General features: G+C 40.2%; 2 protein-coding genes across 2 annotated transcripts in view; one reads left to right on the plus strand and one right to left on the minus strand.

Annotated features, from left to right (window-relative positions):
* The window catches only part of LIPM (lipase family member M), a 20,380-nt gene extending 5,822 nt beyond the window's left edge, over nt 1–14,558 (plus strand). The window contains 8 exon segments of the mRNA XM_055081427.1: nt 4,284–4,482; nt 5,906–6,003; nt 6,902–7,077; nt 7,212–7,358; nt 8,879–8,950; nt 10,224–10,295; nt 14,290–14,344; nt 14,347–14,558. Coding sequence (XP_054937402.1) covers nt 4,284–4,482; nt 5,906–6,003; nt 6,902–7,077; nt 7,212–7,358; nt 8,879–8,950; nt 10,224–10,295; nt 14,290–14,344; nt 14,347–14,534 — 1,007 coding nt within the window. The 3' untranslated portion in view covers nt 14,535–14,558.
* The window catches only part of ANKRD22 (ankyrin repeat domain 22), a 31,517-nt gene continuing 27,285 nt past the window's right edge, over nt 10,347–14,578 (minus strand). Inside the window, exon 8 of the transcript XR_008616180.1 lies at nt 10,347–12,961. The gene's annotated coding sequence lies outside the window, so the exon portion shown is untranslated. The remainder of the gene's footprint in view (nt 12,962–14,578) is intronic.

Raw genomic sequence — 14,578 nt, forward strand, 5'->3', positions numbered from 1 at the left:
TTCCCCTTTTATGGCTGTTAGCATTTGCCTTATGTATTGAGGTGCTCCTATGTTGGGTGCATAAATATTTACAATTGCTATATCTTCTTCTTGGATTGATCCCTTGATCATTATGTAGTGTCCTTCTTTGTCTCTTGTAAGAGTCTTTATTTTAAAGTCTATTTCATCTGATATGGGAATTGCTATGCCAGCTTTCTACATGCCAATATCACTGATGAACATAGATGCAAAAATCCTCAACAAAATACTAGCAAACAGAATCCAACAGCACATTAAAAGGATCATACATCATGATCAAGTGGGGTTTATCTCAGGAATGCAAGGATTCTTCAATATATGCAAATCAATCAATGTGATACACCATATTAATAAAGTGAAGGATAAAGACCATATATCATCTCAATAAATGCAGAAAAAGCTTTTGACAAAATTCAATACCCATTTATGATAAAAACTCTCCAGAAAGTAGGCATAGAGGGAACTTATCTCAGCATAATAAAGGCCATATGTGACAAACCCACAGCTAACATCATTCTCAGTGGTGAAAAACTGAAACCCTTTCCACTAAGATCAGGAACAAGACATGGCTGCCCACTCTCACCACTATTATTCAACATAGTTTTGTAAGTTTTAGCCACAGCAATCAGAGAATAAAAAGAAATAAAGGGAATCCAAATTGGAAAAGAAGAAGTAAAGCTGTCACTGTTTGCAGATGACATGATACTATACATAGAGAATCCTAAAGACTCTACCAGAAAACTACTAGACCTAATCAATGAATTTGGTAAAGTAGCAGGATACAAAATTAATGCAGAGAAATCTCTTGCATTCCTATACATTAATGATAAATTAAGGAAACACTCCCATTTACCATTGCAACAAAAAGAATAAAATACTTACCTACCTAAGGAGACAAAAGACCTGTATGCAGAAAACTATAAGACACTGATAAAAGAAATTAAAGAAGATAGAAACAGATGGAGAGATATACCATGTTCTTGGATTGGAAGAATCAACATTGTGAAAATGACTATACTACCCAAAGCAATCTACAGGTTCAACTCAATCGCTATCAAACTACCAATGGCACTTTTCACAGAACTAGAACAAAAAATTTCACAATTTGTATGGAAACACAAAAGACCCCGAATAGCCAAGGCAATCGAGAAGGAAAAACAGAGCTGGAGGAATCAGGCTCCCTGACTTCAGACCATACTGCGAAGCTACAGTAATCAAGACAGTATGGTACTAGTACAAAAACAGAAATACAGATCAGTGGATCAGGATAGAAAGCCCAGAGAAAAACCCACGTACATATGGTCACCTTATCTTTGATAAAGGAGGCAAGAATATACAATGGAGAAAAGACAGCCACTTCAATAAGTGGTGCTGGAAAAACTGGACAGCTACATGTAAAAGAATGAAATTAGAACACTCCCTAACACGGGACCTAATGAAACTTAAAAGCTTTTGCACAGCAAAGGAAACCATAAACAAGACCAAAAGACAACCCTCAGAATGGGAGAAAATATTTGCAAATGAAGCAACTGACAAAGGATTAATCTCCAAAAATTATAAGCAGCTCATTCAGCTCAATATCAAAAAAACAACCCATTACATAAATGGGCAGAAGACCTAAATAGAAATTTCTCCAAAGAAGATATACAGATTGCCAAGAAACACATGAAAGAATGCACAATATCATTAATCATTAGAGGAATGCAAATCAAAACTACAATGAGATATCATCTCACACTGGTCAGAATGGCCATCATTCAAAAATCTACAAACAATAAATGCTGGAGCGGGTGTGGAGAAAAGGGAACCCTCTTGCACTTTTGGTGGGAATATAAACTGATACAGCCACTATAGAGAACTGTATGGAGGTTCCTTAAAAAACTAAAAATAGAACTACCATATGACCCAGCAATCCCACCACTGGGCATATACCCTGAGAAAACCACAATTCAAAAAGCGTCATGTACCAAAATGTTTATTGCAGCTCTACTTACAATAGCCAGGACATGGAAACAACCTAAGTGTCCATCAACAGATGAATGGATAAAGAAGATGTGCACATACATACAATGGAATATTACTCAGCCATAAAAAGAAACGAAACTGAGTTATATGTAGTGAGGTGGATGGACCTAGAGACTGTCGTACAGAGTGAAGTAAGTCAGAAAGAGAAAAACAAATACCATATGCTAACAGATGTATATGGAGTCTAAAAAAAAATGGTTCTAAAGAACCTAGGGGCAGGACAGGAATAAAGACACAGATGTAGAGAATGGACTTGAGGACACAGGAAGCGGCAAGGGTAAGCTGGGACGAAGTGAGAGACTGGCATTGACATATATACACTACCACATGTAAAACAGATTGCTAGTGGGAAGCAGCCACATAGCACAGGGAGATCAGCTCGGTGCTTTGTGACCACCTAGAGGGGTGGGATAGGGAGGGTGGAAGGGAGACGCAAGAAGGAGGGGATATGGGGATATATGTATATGTATAGATTCATATAATACTATAGATAATACTATAGATTCACTCTGTTATACAGCAGGAACTAACACAACATTGTAAAGCAATTATACTCCAATAAAGATGTTAAAAAAAAAAAGAGGGCCAGTGAAATTCATCCTGAAAACAACCGGAAGATGTCTATAAACTTGTGACAAAAGACTTTTTAGGTACTTCCCTGGTGTTGCAGTGGTTAAGAATCCGCCTGCCAGTGCAGGGGACATGGGTTTGAACTCTGGTCCTGGAAGATCCCACATGCCATGGAGCAACTAAGCCCATGCGCCACAACTACTGAGCCTGCGCTCTAGAGCCTGCGAGCCACAGCTACTGAGCCCGCAAGCCACAACTACTGAAGCCCTCGCGCCTAGAGCCTCTGCTCTGCAACAAGAGAAGCCACCGCAGTTTGAAGCCTGAGCGCCACAACAAAGTGTAGCCTCCACTCGCCACAACTAGAGAAAGCCCACGTGCAGCAACGAAGACTCAACACAGCCAAAGACAAAATAAAATAAATAATTTTTTTTTTAAAAAGACTTTTTAAACTTTTATCAGGTTGGCTTGTGGGTCCTTTTCACGAGGGCCCGTAATCATCAAACCATTACATATATATACATATATATATACACACACACACACACACTCACATATGTATATATGGTAATATTAACATACACACATATGTTATTAATGTTATTAATATGTTAATTAATGTTATTAATATGTTAATTAATGTTAATTAATGTTATTGATATGTTAATGTTATTACATTAACATATATGGTAATATTAACATATATACATATATGTATATATGTGGTAATATATACACATATCCATGTATATATGGCAATATTAATAATTATATATAATTATTAATAATTATATATAATATATGTTTATTTATTATTAATATAGCAAATATACAATATATTATATTTGTGTATATATGTATTTTTATAAGTGTGTATATGTGTGTGTATATTAACAGTGTGTCAATAATTATATATACTCTATAATACTATTAATATATATTAATTTTATATTGTATATTAATTTTATGTTAATAGAAATGTTATATAGTATACATTATTTATAGTATAACATTAATATATACACATATATTCATGTATAATTCTATAATATATAAATAATATATTAATATATAATAACATAATTTCTTTTTATTAATATATAGTAGCTATGATTATTATTTATAATTATCTTAATCATTATACTAGACTACCTCCTGGGGCACTTCCAATTTTCTCTGATCCCAGACAAGTCTAGTAATAATAATAACTACACAAAAGCAACAATAGAGGCCAAACTTTATTGATTCTTTTTCTGTGCCAGGCATTGTGCCATCTGCTTCTTTTTTTTTTGAATTTTATTATTTTTTATACAGCAGGTTCTTATTAGTTATCTATCTTACACATGTTACTGTATATACATCAATCCCAATCTCCCAATTCATCCCACCACCACCACCACCACCACTCCCACCCCCGCTTTCCCCCTGGGTGTCCATATGTTGTGCCATCTGCTTCTTATGCATTATTTTATTTAATCATAACAAAAATACTATTTTTTTCACGAGGCAATCAAGGCACAGAAAGGTTAAGTAACTGGCCAAGATAATCAAGCTAGCAAGCAGCTGAATCAAGATTCGAACACAGGTTTGTCTCACTTGAAATCTTTCGCACATTAAGGGATAACGAGAAAGGTGCAGAATATTTCACGCTGTTGAAATTCACTTCTTTGTAGGTCCCAGGCCTGTGGTGTTACTGCAGCATGGCCTGCTTGGAGATGCTAGCAACTGGATTTCCAACCTGCCCAACAACAGCCTGGGCTTCATTCTGGCAGATGTGTGTTTTGATGTGTGGCTGGGGAACAGCAGGGAAAACACCTGGTCTCGGAAACACAAGACCCTCTCCATAGGCCAAGATGAGTTCTGGGCTTTCAGGTATATGAAAATCTTGAGAGTGGAGGTGGACGTGGATGGCTTTGGGAGAACTGGGTAAAGAATTATGGCTTCTGATAAAAAGAAACGAAATTGAGTTATTTGTAGTGAGGTAGATAGACCTAGAGTCTGTCATACAGAGTGAAGTAAGTCAGAAGAAGAAAAACAAATACCGTATGCTAATACATATATGGAATCTAAGAAAAAAAAAAGAATGTCGTGAAGAACCTAGGGGTAAGACGGGAATAAAGACACAGACCTACTAGAGCATGGACTTGAGGATATGGGAGGGGGAAGGGTAAGCTGTGACAAAGTGAGAGAAACTGCTTCACTTTGTTATACAGCAGAAACTAACACACCATTGTAAAGCAATTATACTCCAATAAAGATGTTAAAAAAAAAAGAATTATGGCTTCTGGTATGTAGATAATTTACTTTGGTTGGCTCATCAATATCCCAACATTATATCTCCCAATTGGCTTAACTGACTAGTGATTCTTTGGATTATGTAAATTGGGTTCCCCAAGTAGAAGGTTAGTCTGGTGAATGGGATGAGAATAGTGGTTGGTGTTAGGTGATTGAGACTGGAATGAGAGAAGTGTAGGTTCCTTTCCTTTCAGATGAATATCCTGGGACTAACTCTTCTCTGAGTGATGACAAGGACTAGTACCCCCAGAAGGAGATGAGGCCAGGCAGTATTAAAAATATCCGGGGGGGCTTCCCTGGTGGCGCAGTGGTTGAGAGTCCGCCTGCCGATGCAGGGGACGCGGGTTCGTGCCCTGGTCCGGGAAGATCCCACATGCCGCGGAGCAGCTGGGCCCGTGAGCCATGGCCGCTGAGCCTGCATCCGGAGCCTGTGCTCCGTAACGGGAGAGGCCACAACAGTGAGAGGCCCGCGTACCGCAAAAAAAAAAAAAAAAAAAAAAAAATATACGGGGAACTAATAAGCCTTAGGGACCATCAATTTGATTAACACATCTCTCACACTCTTACAAAAGTTTTTTAGTGTTTTTATTTAGATTACCTATTGATATTCAACTTTCTCTTTATCCATTTCACCAGAGAAAGGCCCCTGCAGCATCTTTAATACTTTTCATATAAAGAAGCTGAATGGCCCTGTGCTGTTCTGCTAATAGAATAAGAGGACACCTCCACCAGCAGGTGGAACTTGTGCTCACTAAATGTTCATTAAGATGGTTATTTCTCTATGATAATATCTAGAGAAAACAGCAGTTTGCTAACAGCCTGTGACCCCAGAGGCACCCATGCATCACAGGTTTGAAACAAGTCCATTCTGAGTGTTGTAAGGGGCACAGTAACAAGCTGATGGGGTCAACAATTCAAGCCATTGCTTGTAAACCATGGGGGCTGCTTTTGTTTGTTCTGATTATAATTTTTCATATAACTTTGTCTTTTCCCCTTGTAGTTATGATGAGATGGCTAGGTTTGACCTTCCTGCAGTCGTAAACTTTATTTTGCAGAAAACGGGCCAGGAAAAGATCTATTATGTCGGCTATTCACAGGGTAGTATTCATCATGGGTAGGTTCCAAAGAAATCGGGTTTTGTATGCTCAGAAGAAATGTGAGCAAATGGCGCACAGCCAGGCCTGGGATCAGGCATCGCACACTTCTCTCTGATCTGGCCTTATCCGTTTCAGGGCCACAGGATTCTAGTTTCTCTCTGCCCACCCTTCTCCACAACCTGCAAATATCAGGTTAAACAGAGAGTATACAGGCTCTTTTGAAATAGACACATAGTATTTCAAATATAGTGGCCATGCCCTGGCTGTATATGATAGCCTTTTCCTCCCAAAGGCTCCAAAGAGATTGTCCCTTTGTAATTGGGAGAATTAGTCTCTATTTTACAGGTATAGAAACCTATACCTAGACTTAACCAGTGTCCCATACCTAGTCTATGGCAGAAATAAGAGTTGGAATCCAGTTCACTAGACAACTTGTCTACTAGATTATGTTCCAGTTTGGGTTCCAGAAAAGTTAGAGATCCAGGAAAACAAGAAAACTCTGCTATCTCAACACCCATTATGTTACAGAACGTGCTTCTTATCAATAAACAAGACCATTTCTTAAACTCTCGATTTCTCTCACTGTAAAGATTTATTAAAAATACCCCCAAGAATCTGAGAATTAAACAAGAACCATGAAGGTTTCCTGCAAAGTGTCTAACATATAGTTACCTCTCAAAGTCCATGTTATTGGACTCAATAATTTAATTGAATAATTCACTGAGAACCTAGTACTTGGCAACAAGTATCTAAATGTCAGAGGGAACACATAGCAGTTGTTGCTGCTGTTGTTTTTCCCTGTCAAGGAGCTTATAATTTCACAGGAGAGTTAAAACACAGTCACATGTAATTGCTGAAATATCTTGATAAAAGTAAAATAAGCACTTTATTAGTTCTAGGATATTCAATATCCATGCTGACATATTTCTCTTTTGCAGGCTTTATTGCATTTTCCACAATGCCAGAGCTGGCTCAGAAAATAAGAATGTATTTTGCTTTAGCACCCATAGCTACTGTTAAACATGCAAAAAGCCGTGAGGCCAAATTTTTGTTGCTGCCAGATGTGATGATCAAGGTGTGTGACTCCTCAGAAAATTCCTTGTCTATGCACAAGAGTTTTCCAGCCCATTTGCTAAGACATACGCTTTTACGTTAGAGACACTTCTTTTGACTGTAATGTAACGACTATTCCATTTCATATTTTTACAGGGATTGTTTGGTAAAAAAGAATTTCTCTACCAGACCAGATTTCTCAGACAGTTTGTTATTTACCTTTGCGGCCAGGTGATTATTGACCAGATTTGTAGCAACATCACGTTACTCCTGGGAGGATTTAACACGAACAACATGAACATGGTAAGTGGGAGCCTAGTGAGTTCTCACTGTCCCAAAGCAAAGTGAGGAGTTATTAGTCTCACTCCTTGAGGGTGAGCTAACGCCAGGGAAGACTTAGAGAAACGGTACTCCAAGAAACTCCGTTTTCTTCAAATCGTAATAATATGCGGAAAACGCTTCAACATGGTCTGAGTCAAGGTTAGCACAAGGGCATGACTACACATTAACTTCATAGATTAAAGATCGAAGAGGTATGAAAGCAGCTTTACTACAGTGAATCAACAGATACAAAAAAAATATGATTAGAACCCAGAAGTCAAAAGAGAAAACTGCCATGCGTCACCTACTTCTTCTTTCTACTCGGGTGCTTCCGGTTAGTAGCTTAAGTCCTGTGATACGCTGTCTGGGAGTTTCGGTTTGGCTAAGGCACAGCTACGACTAGGTGAGTGTGACAGTGGGTTCCCCAGGAAGCATACTGTGAGATGGAGATTCGTGTGCAGAATGATTTGGGGTTAGGTCCTTGGGATAACATCTAGAGAAGGGAAGGAAACAGGATTTGGTGGACAAAAAAAAAGTCCAGGGCTTCCCTGGTGGCGCAGTGGTTGAGAGTCCGCCTGCCGATGCAGGGGACACGGGTTCGTGCCCGGGTCCGGGAAGATCCCACATGCCGCGGAGCGGCTGGGCCCGTGAGCCGTGGCCGCTGAGCCTGCGCGTCCGGAGCCTGTGCTCCGCAACGGGAGAGGCCACAACAGTGAGAGGTCTGCGTACCGCAAAAAAAAAAATGAAAAATTCCAGCTGTGCAGTCCCAGTGGGAACCTCAGTTGATCCTCTAAGGATCTGTGAAAGTGGGATGACCCTTCAGAATTGTCCCAAGTTAGCATCAGAGGGCTGGGTCTTTATACCCCCATATCAACTAGTCATTTAATGCAGATGACACCAGTAATCGGGAGATAATGGGCAGGGCAGCTCTCTGCAGAGGGAAGAATACCCCCAAGGACACCAGACAGCGAGGGAGATATCTGCCAACAGCTGGAGGAGCATGTTTTTAATTCCTGAGGATTTTTCTCTTTTTAATTAATGATACGATTAACAGCTACCTTTTGATAAGCATTTTATTATATGCCAGGCTGTTAGTCCCCGTAACAACCCTATGACACAGGTATTATCAATATTCCCACTTTATGGATTAGATTTAGTGGATTAAGTAATGGTCCCAATTTCACCTAAAAATTATATAGCAGAGGTGAGATTTGAATACAGGCCCAGTTCCTGAGCCTTCATCTTTAATTACTCTAGGAAAGTTTTTTAAAAGATGAAGTCAAGATGTCTAATGAGAAGCTTTTCTCTGATGAAGAATGTAGGATACATTTAGTGGCATTTTTTTACTTATGTGCATGTGTATATTCCTGTTTCATAGATAACTGCTGATACTTTAATGATGTTCCCATTTCTTAGTCTGATAGCCTGGAGATTTGGTCTTGACAAGGTGCACATCTTGTGAGTTTTTCCATGTCCCACAAACTACTCATGCTTTATTACAGAGCCGAGCAAATGTATATGTCGCTCACACACCTGCTGGAACATCTGTGCAAAATATCCTGCACTGGAGCCGGGTAAGAATGCTGAATTTGTAGTCTTTGTTAAGGGTCTTTGTGCAGTTTGTCTGGAATAGTTAAAGGATGCCCTTTGGACAGCCCAGGAGTTATTTCACATTTATTCCAAGATGACTCGTGATTCTGTCAACGCTTTTTCAACTGTGAGCTTGATCTAGAACACTGAAACTTTTCAGGATACGGGAGGAAAGGATTGGCCCTAGGACATCTTTAGTGGACCTTAAGAGTGTGAATTCAGATGGTTCAAGTGAGACCTTTCTCAGTCTCTAGCCATCTCAAAGATGAGGCTGGAGATCACGTTTCCACATTCTCCTTTCGGCTCTTCCAGCAAGACAGTGTGGTCAAGTAGTCATAAAAATGCAAATGTGGACCTAATTACCCAAGGAGATTTTCACAGGAGTCCTTTGTGCCGCAGACTTCACATGAGGTCACAGCAGGGAATGTCCTGATTACCAGTCACAGGAACTGTCTCTAGGCGCTGTGTGGAGGGTTCCTTCAGAATTAGTTCAAGGACAATGTGACTGCTAATTATTCTTTCACATGTGATGAAGCACTGAACCTAATATTGCTCATTATAGATGATACTATAGAGTGACCCCAATTGGCTGTGGAAATAAGAATGTACATAGGGCAGAGAGCTAAGCATCACTAACCTTAGATTCTCACCTACTAAAAATACAACTTTGTTAAAAAAAAGTGGGAGACTTTTAACTCGAGCAAAAAGTTTTAATAGTGATGATGACACCTATGAATCATAAATATTGGTCCTATCTGTTTTTCTAACAACTTAGAACCTAGTCAAATTTTTCTTCAAATGTCATTGTTATGTTTTAGTATGTGTGTGAGAGAGAAAGAGAGAGAGAGAGAGAGAGAGAGATTTTATAATCAAAACCAAAGAATTCTACACTGGATTAAATGTTGGTCATCTTCTCCCAGAATCACCACGTTGCACAACTCTAGGGGCTGCTCTCCCATTGTAGCCTACAGAGTTGTGCAGGATATCCCCCTACATAGACTACAATGGGGATACACTTTCTGGGGTTGTATAATATGGTGGTCAAGTATTTCCATAGCACATTTTTCTCCCTGAAAGGACCTTATTCTTGCCTTTACACTCTCCCGAATATTATCCTAAAGTTGAACCGTAGAGCAACCTCAGCCTTTGTTCTCTGCTTCCCTCACAATTGCAGACTTGGTAGCACATTTTCACCCCTCCTCCCACCATTATCCCGTGACACATTTGAATGCCATATAAATTTTTGTTTCCTTTTAGGCACTGAATTCTGGGGAACTTCAGGCATTTGACTGGGGCAGTGAGACCAAGAATCTGGAAAAAGGAAATCAGGTAACAAAAGCAAATACCATCTGCTAAAAATATATCCTTTTGAAATGTGTGAGAGGGAAGTTATACTGGCAGTTTATTCTAGAAATAGGAGTAAAATACAAGAATTCAAGTAGAATGGAATACTACTCAGGCATAAAAAAGAATGAAATAATGCCATTTGCAGCAACATGGATGGACATAGAGATTATCATACTAAGTGAAGTACGTCAGAAAGAGAAAGACAAACACCATATGATATCACTTATATGTGGAATCTAAAATATGACACAAATGAACTTATCTATGAAACAGACTCACACACATAGAGAACAGACTTGTGGTTGCCAAGGGGGGAGGGGGATGGGGGGAGGGATAGATTAGGAGTTTGGGATTAGCAGATGCAAACTATTATATATAGCATGGATAAACAACAATGTGTCCTACTATACAGCACAGGGAATACACTGGAAAAGAATATGAAAAAGAAAGAATTCAAGTAAAAAGTAATTAGTTCTGGTTTGACTTCATTTGAAAATGGAAAAGTTCAAAGCTTAGCCAAGAGACTTTTTTTTTTTTTGGCTGTGTTGGGTCTTTGTTGCTCCTCGAGGGCTTTCTCTAGTTGAGATGAGCAGGGGCTACTCTTTGTTGTGGTGCATGGGCTTCTCACTGCGGTGGCTTCTCTTGTTGCGGATCACGGGCTCTAGGTGCGCAGGCTCAGTAGTTGTGGCGGGCAGGCTCAGTAGTTGTGGCACACGGGCTCAGTAGTTGTGGCACGTGGGCTCAGTAGTTGTGGCTCGCAGGCTCTAGAGCACAGGCCCAGTAGTTGTGGTGCACGGGCCTAGTTGCTCCATGGCATGTGGGATCTTCCCGGACCAGGGCTTGAACCTGTGTCCCCTGCATTAGCAGGCGGATTCCCAACCACTGAGCCACCAGGGAAGCCCAGCCAAGAGACTTTTAAGGGTTAAAGAGAACCACTTTTATAATGCAGTAGGAGAACTTTTTTGATGAGGCTGCCTCCATGAACAAGGCACAGGGCTTCTTAGGAGCAAGATGGGTAGACTTAGTGAAGGGAAGGGTGTAGTCTGTGGTGGCTGCTAGAGGATCTTTCAAGATTAAAAAACAACAACAGCAGAAGAAAACCACAAATGAGGATGGCAGGGGTGAGGTTGGTTCATGGTACAGTAAAAAGAGTATTAATGACAAGTGAGAATTACTGTATTAGTTTTGCCTCTGCATTACAAATTTGTACCATCAGGGCTAGGCTGCTTTGATTCTTCAGGCCTCAATCTCTTTCTCTTTAAAATAAAAATTACTGGACTAGATAAGAGTTCTCCCTGGTCACACTTTTAATGAATTTGTAATTTGCAAGTGAAAAATATTACCCAAGAAAATCTGTGTGTGTAATCAATGTTATGGAATAAAATTTAAAACAAAAGTTATGGAGAATTAGAAATTTGTATTAAACTTCTCTAAGCATAAAACCTTCACTGAAGATTATTGGTTAGCTTGTGTGAGAATGTAAGCAAATATTGACCATACACATAAAGCTGGAGGGAGCAGAATACATACACAGGCTAATCTTAGAGAGTCTCATATCACACTTAACATCCACTTCTGTAGATATACTTCTGTATGTCTAGATATAAAGTCTCGGAAATTGGACAGACCACTGTCGTGCCTCTGAATAGCAAACTCAATCACAGGTACCAGCTACATTTTTAAGATCCTTCTTTCATTGTTTCCTAAAATATATCTTTAGAGAAAGCATCCCAGTTCCAAGATAAGATTTAATTTATCAACATTTAAGGTCATGAGTCAGAGAGAAAGTGACTTGTGTAGAGCAGGTGCCAGAAAATGGTCATGGAAAGAAAGAGAAAACACACATGCAAAAAGGTGTCATAGACTCACAGAGCCTTAGAGCTAGACCTGACATTCAGTTCAGTCTTTTCACCTGTTAGATGAGAAAAACATATTACAGTCTCCATAGAATATTCCAACCTTCCATAGCTAAGTTACTCTATAAAAGAAAGGTCTGACCACCAAATTCCAGTATATGTGTGTGGAGGGGAGTTTCTCCCCATGAACAAAACATTCTCCAACACCAGGTGGGTGACTTAGAGTTTAACTCAATTCTGACACTGTCTACCCAGAGATAACATGAGATTCCACAGGTTGAGGGCTCGGTCCCACAAGACTATCCTCCAGTTCAGATGCCAATCGCAAGCCCAGGTTGTCACCTGTGTGTCTGACCCACTGGCTATAATTCAGAGGTTCCCATAACCCCCTTCTCAGACTGAGGTTTGATTAATTTGCTAGATTGGCTCATAGAACTCAGAGAAACACTTTACTTACTAGATTATTGGTTTATTATAAAAGGATATAACTCAGGAACGGCCAGGTAAAAGAGATGCACTGATCAAGGGAAGGGGAGCAGAGCTTCCATGTCTTCTCCATGGGGCCACTCTCCCCACATTTTCACGTGTTCATCAACCTGGAGGCTCTGAACCCTGTCCTTTTGGGGTTTTGTGGAGGCTTCCTTAGAGAGGTCCAGTTGGTTAAATCATTGGCCACTGGCGATTGAACTCAGTCTCCAGCCCATCTCCCCTCTCCAGAGGTCATGAATGGGACTGAAATTTCCAACTCTCTAATCACTTGCTTGACTCCACTTCTGGAGCTCAGCCCCCATCCTGTTCAAAAAATCGCCTCATTAACGTCACAAAACACAACTTTATGGCTCCTGTCACTTAGGAAACTCCGAGGGTTATTAGGAGCTCTGTACCACAAATGTGGATGAAGACCACATACATATGTCTTATTATAACTCACAGTATCAGATGCTATAACTTCAAATTCTTAAAAGCCACAAAGAGAAACAAGGACTGCCGGGATTGGAACCCCGGCTCCCAGGTGGATTTTCTGAGTGAGAAGTGGACCTTGACATGTCTGTTTTTTGGGGGGTTTTTTTAGCAGTTTTTTGTATTTATTTATTTATTTATTTATTTATTTATGGCTGTGTTGGGTCTTCGTTTCTCTGCGAGGGCTTTCTCTAGTTGTGGCAAGCGGGGACCACTCTTCATCGCAGTGCGCGGGCCTCTCACTATCGCGGCCTCTCTTGTTGCGGAGCACAGGCTCCAGACGCTCAGGCTCAGTAACTGTGGCTCACGGGCCCAGCTGCTCCGCGGCATGTGGGATCTTCCCAGACCAGGTCTCAAACCCGCGTCCCCTGCACTGGCAGGCAGATTCTCAACCACTGCGCCACCAGGGAAGCCCGACATGTCTGTTAAAGTTCTGAGTGTTGGTTAACCTCAAGGGCTCTCAGTCAGCCAGCTTGATCTAGCAGATCTGTTTGAATAAGGGAAGTTCTCAAGAATTAGGAATCCTAATTACCTTCTTTGGGTAATGTGGGATTGGACCCGGAATCTAATTTTTATCTCCTCTTGGTCCAACTCCCTGAGTTCCAGTGCCATTGACTTCCCCATGTTTCTGGAGACACAGTCAAGCTGGGCGTGCCCCAAGGGCTTTCTGTTAGGACAGAAAACCACTGTGAACACCCAAGTCCTTTTCAGTAGGTTCCATCCTCTTGCCTTTCTCTGTAGAGTATCTCTAAATCTGGCCTCATGAAACTTTGTGAAATTATCTTTGAAAAAGATAGGAGTGTTAACTTTTAAAAGGCACTTTGTGTGTTAAATATTTATTAATAGGAAGGAAAAGAATTGAACATGTAATGCCTAAAGTGCTAGGCAATTGAGATGTTTTCTCATTTAATCTAGTAAATTATTTCAGATATCATCCCCATTTCGCAGATGAAGAAACTGAGGTTCAGTGAGGCTAAGTCAATTTTTTTCCTTCAAGTAGGGGCTGGAGCAGAAACTCTTAATGCAGTTCTATATGGCTTTAGTGCCCACACACCTTTCATTACAACACAAGGCATATTTACTGTGTTTATTAGAAAAGTAAATTATGAGTCTGGAAGTCCAAATGTTATCTACAGTTAAAAACTATTCCTTTTCTCTAGCCAGCTCCTGTAAGGTACAAAGTTAGAGACATGACGGTCCCTACAGCAATGTGGACTGGGGTCAGGACTCGCTTTCAAATCCAGAAGACGTGAGAATACTGCTATCTGAGGTGACCAACATCATCTACCATAAGAACATTCCTGAATGGGCTCATGTGGATTTCATCTGGGGTCTGGATGCTTCTCACCGTTTGTCCAATGAAATAATACATCTGATGAAGCAAGAAGAGACCAGTATTTCCTAGGGAACTGTCAGTGTCAGCTTGTGAAACATTTGATAATGACAAGT

Source organism: Physeter macrocephalus, chromosome 20 (assembly GCF_002837175.3).
Source record: "Physeter macrocephalus isolate SW-GA chromosome 20, ASM283717v5, whole genome shotgun sequence".
In the NCBI taxonomy this organism is placed as follows: Eukaryota; Metazoa; Chordata; class Mammalia; order Artiodactyla; family Physeteridae; genus Physeter; species Physeter macrocephalus.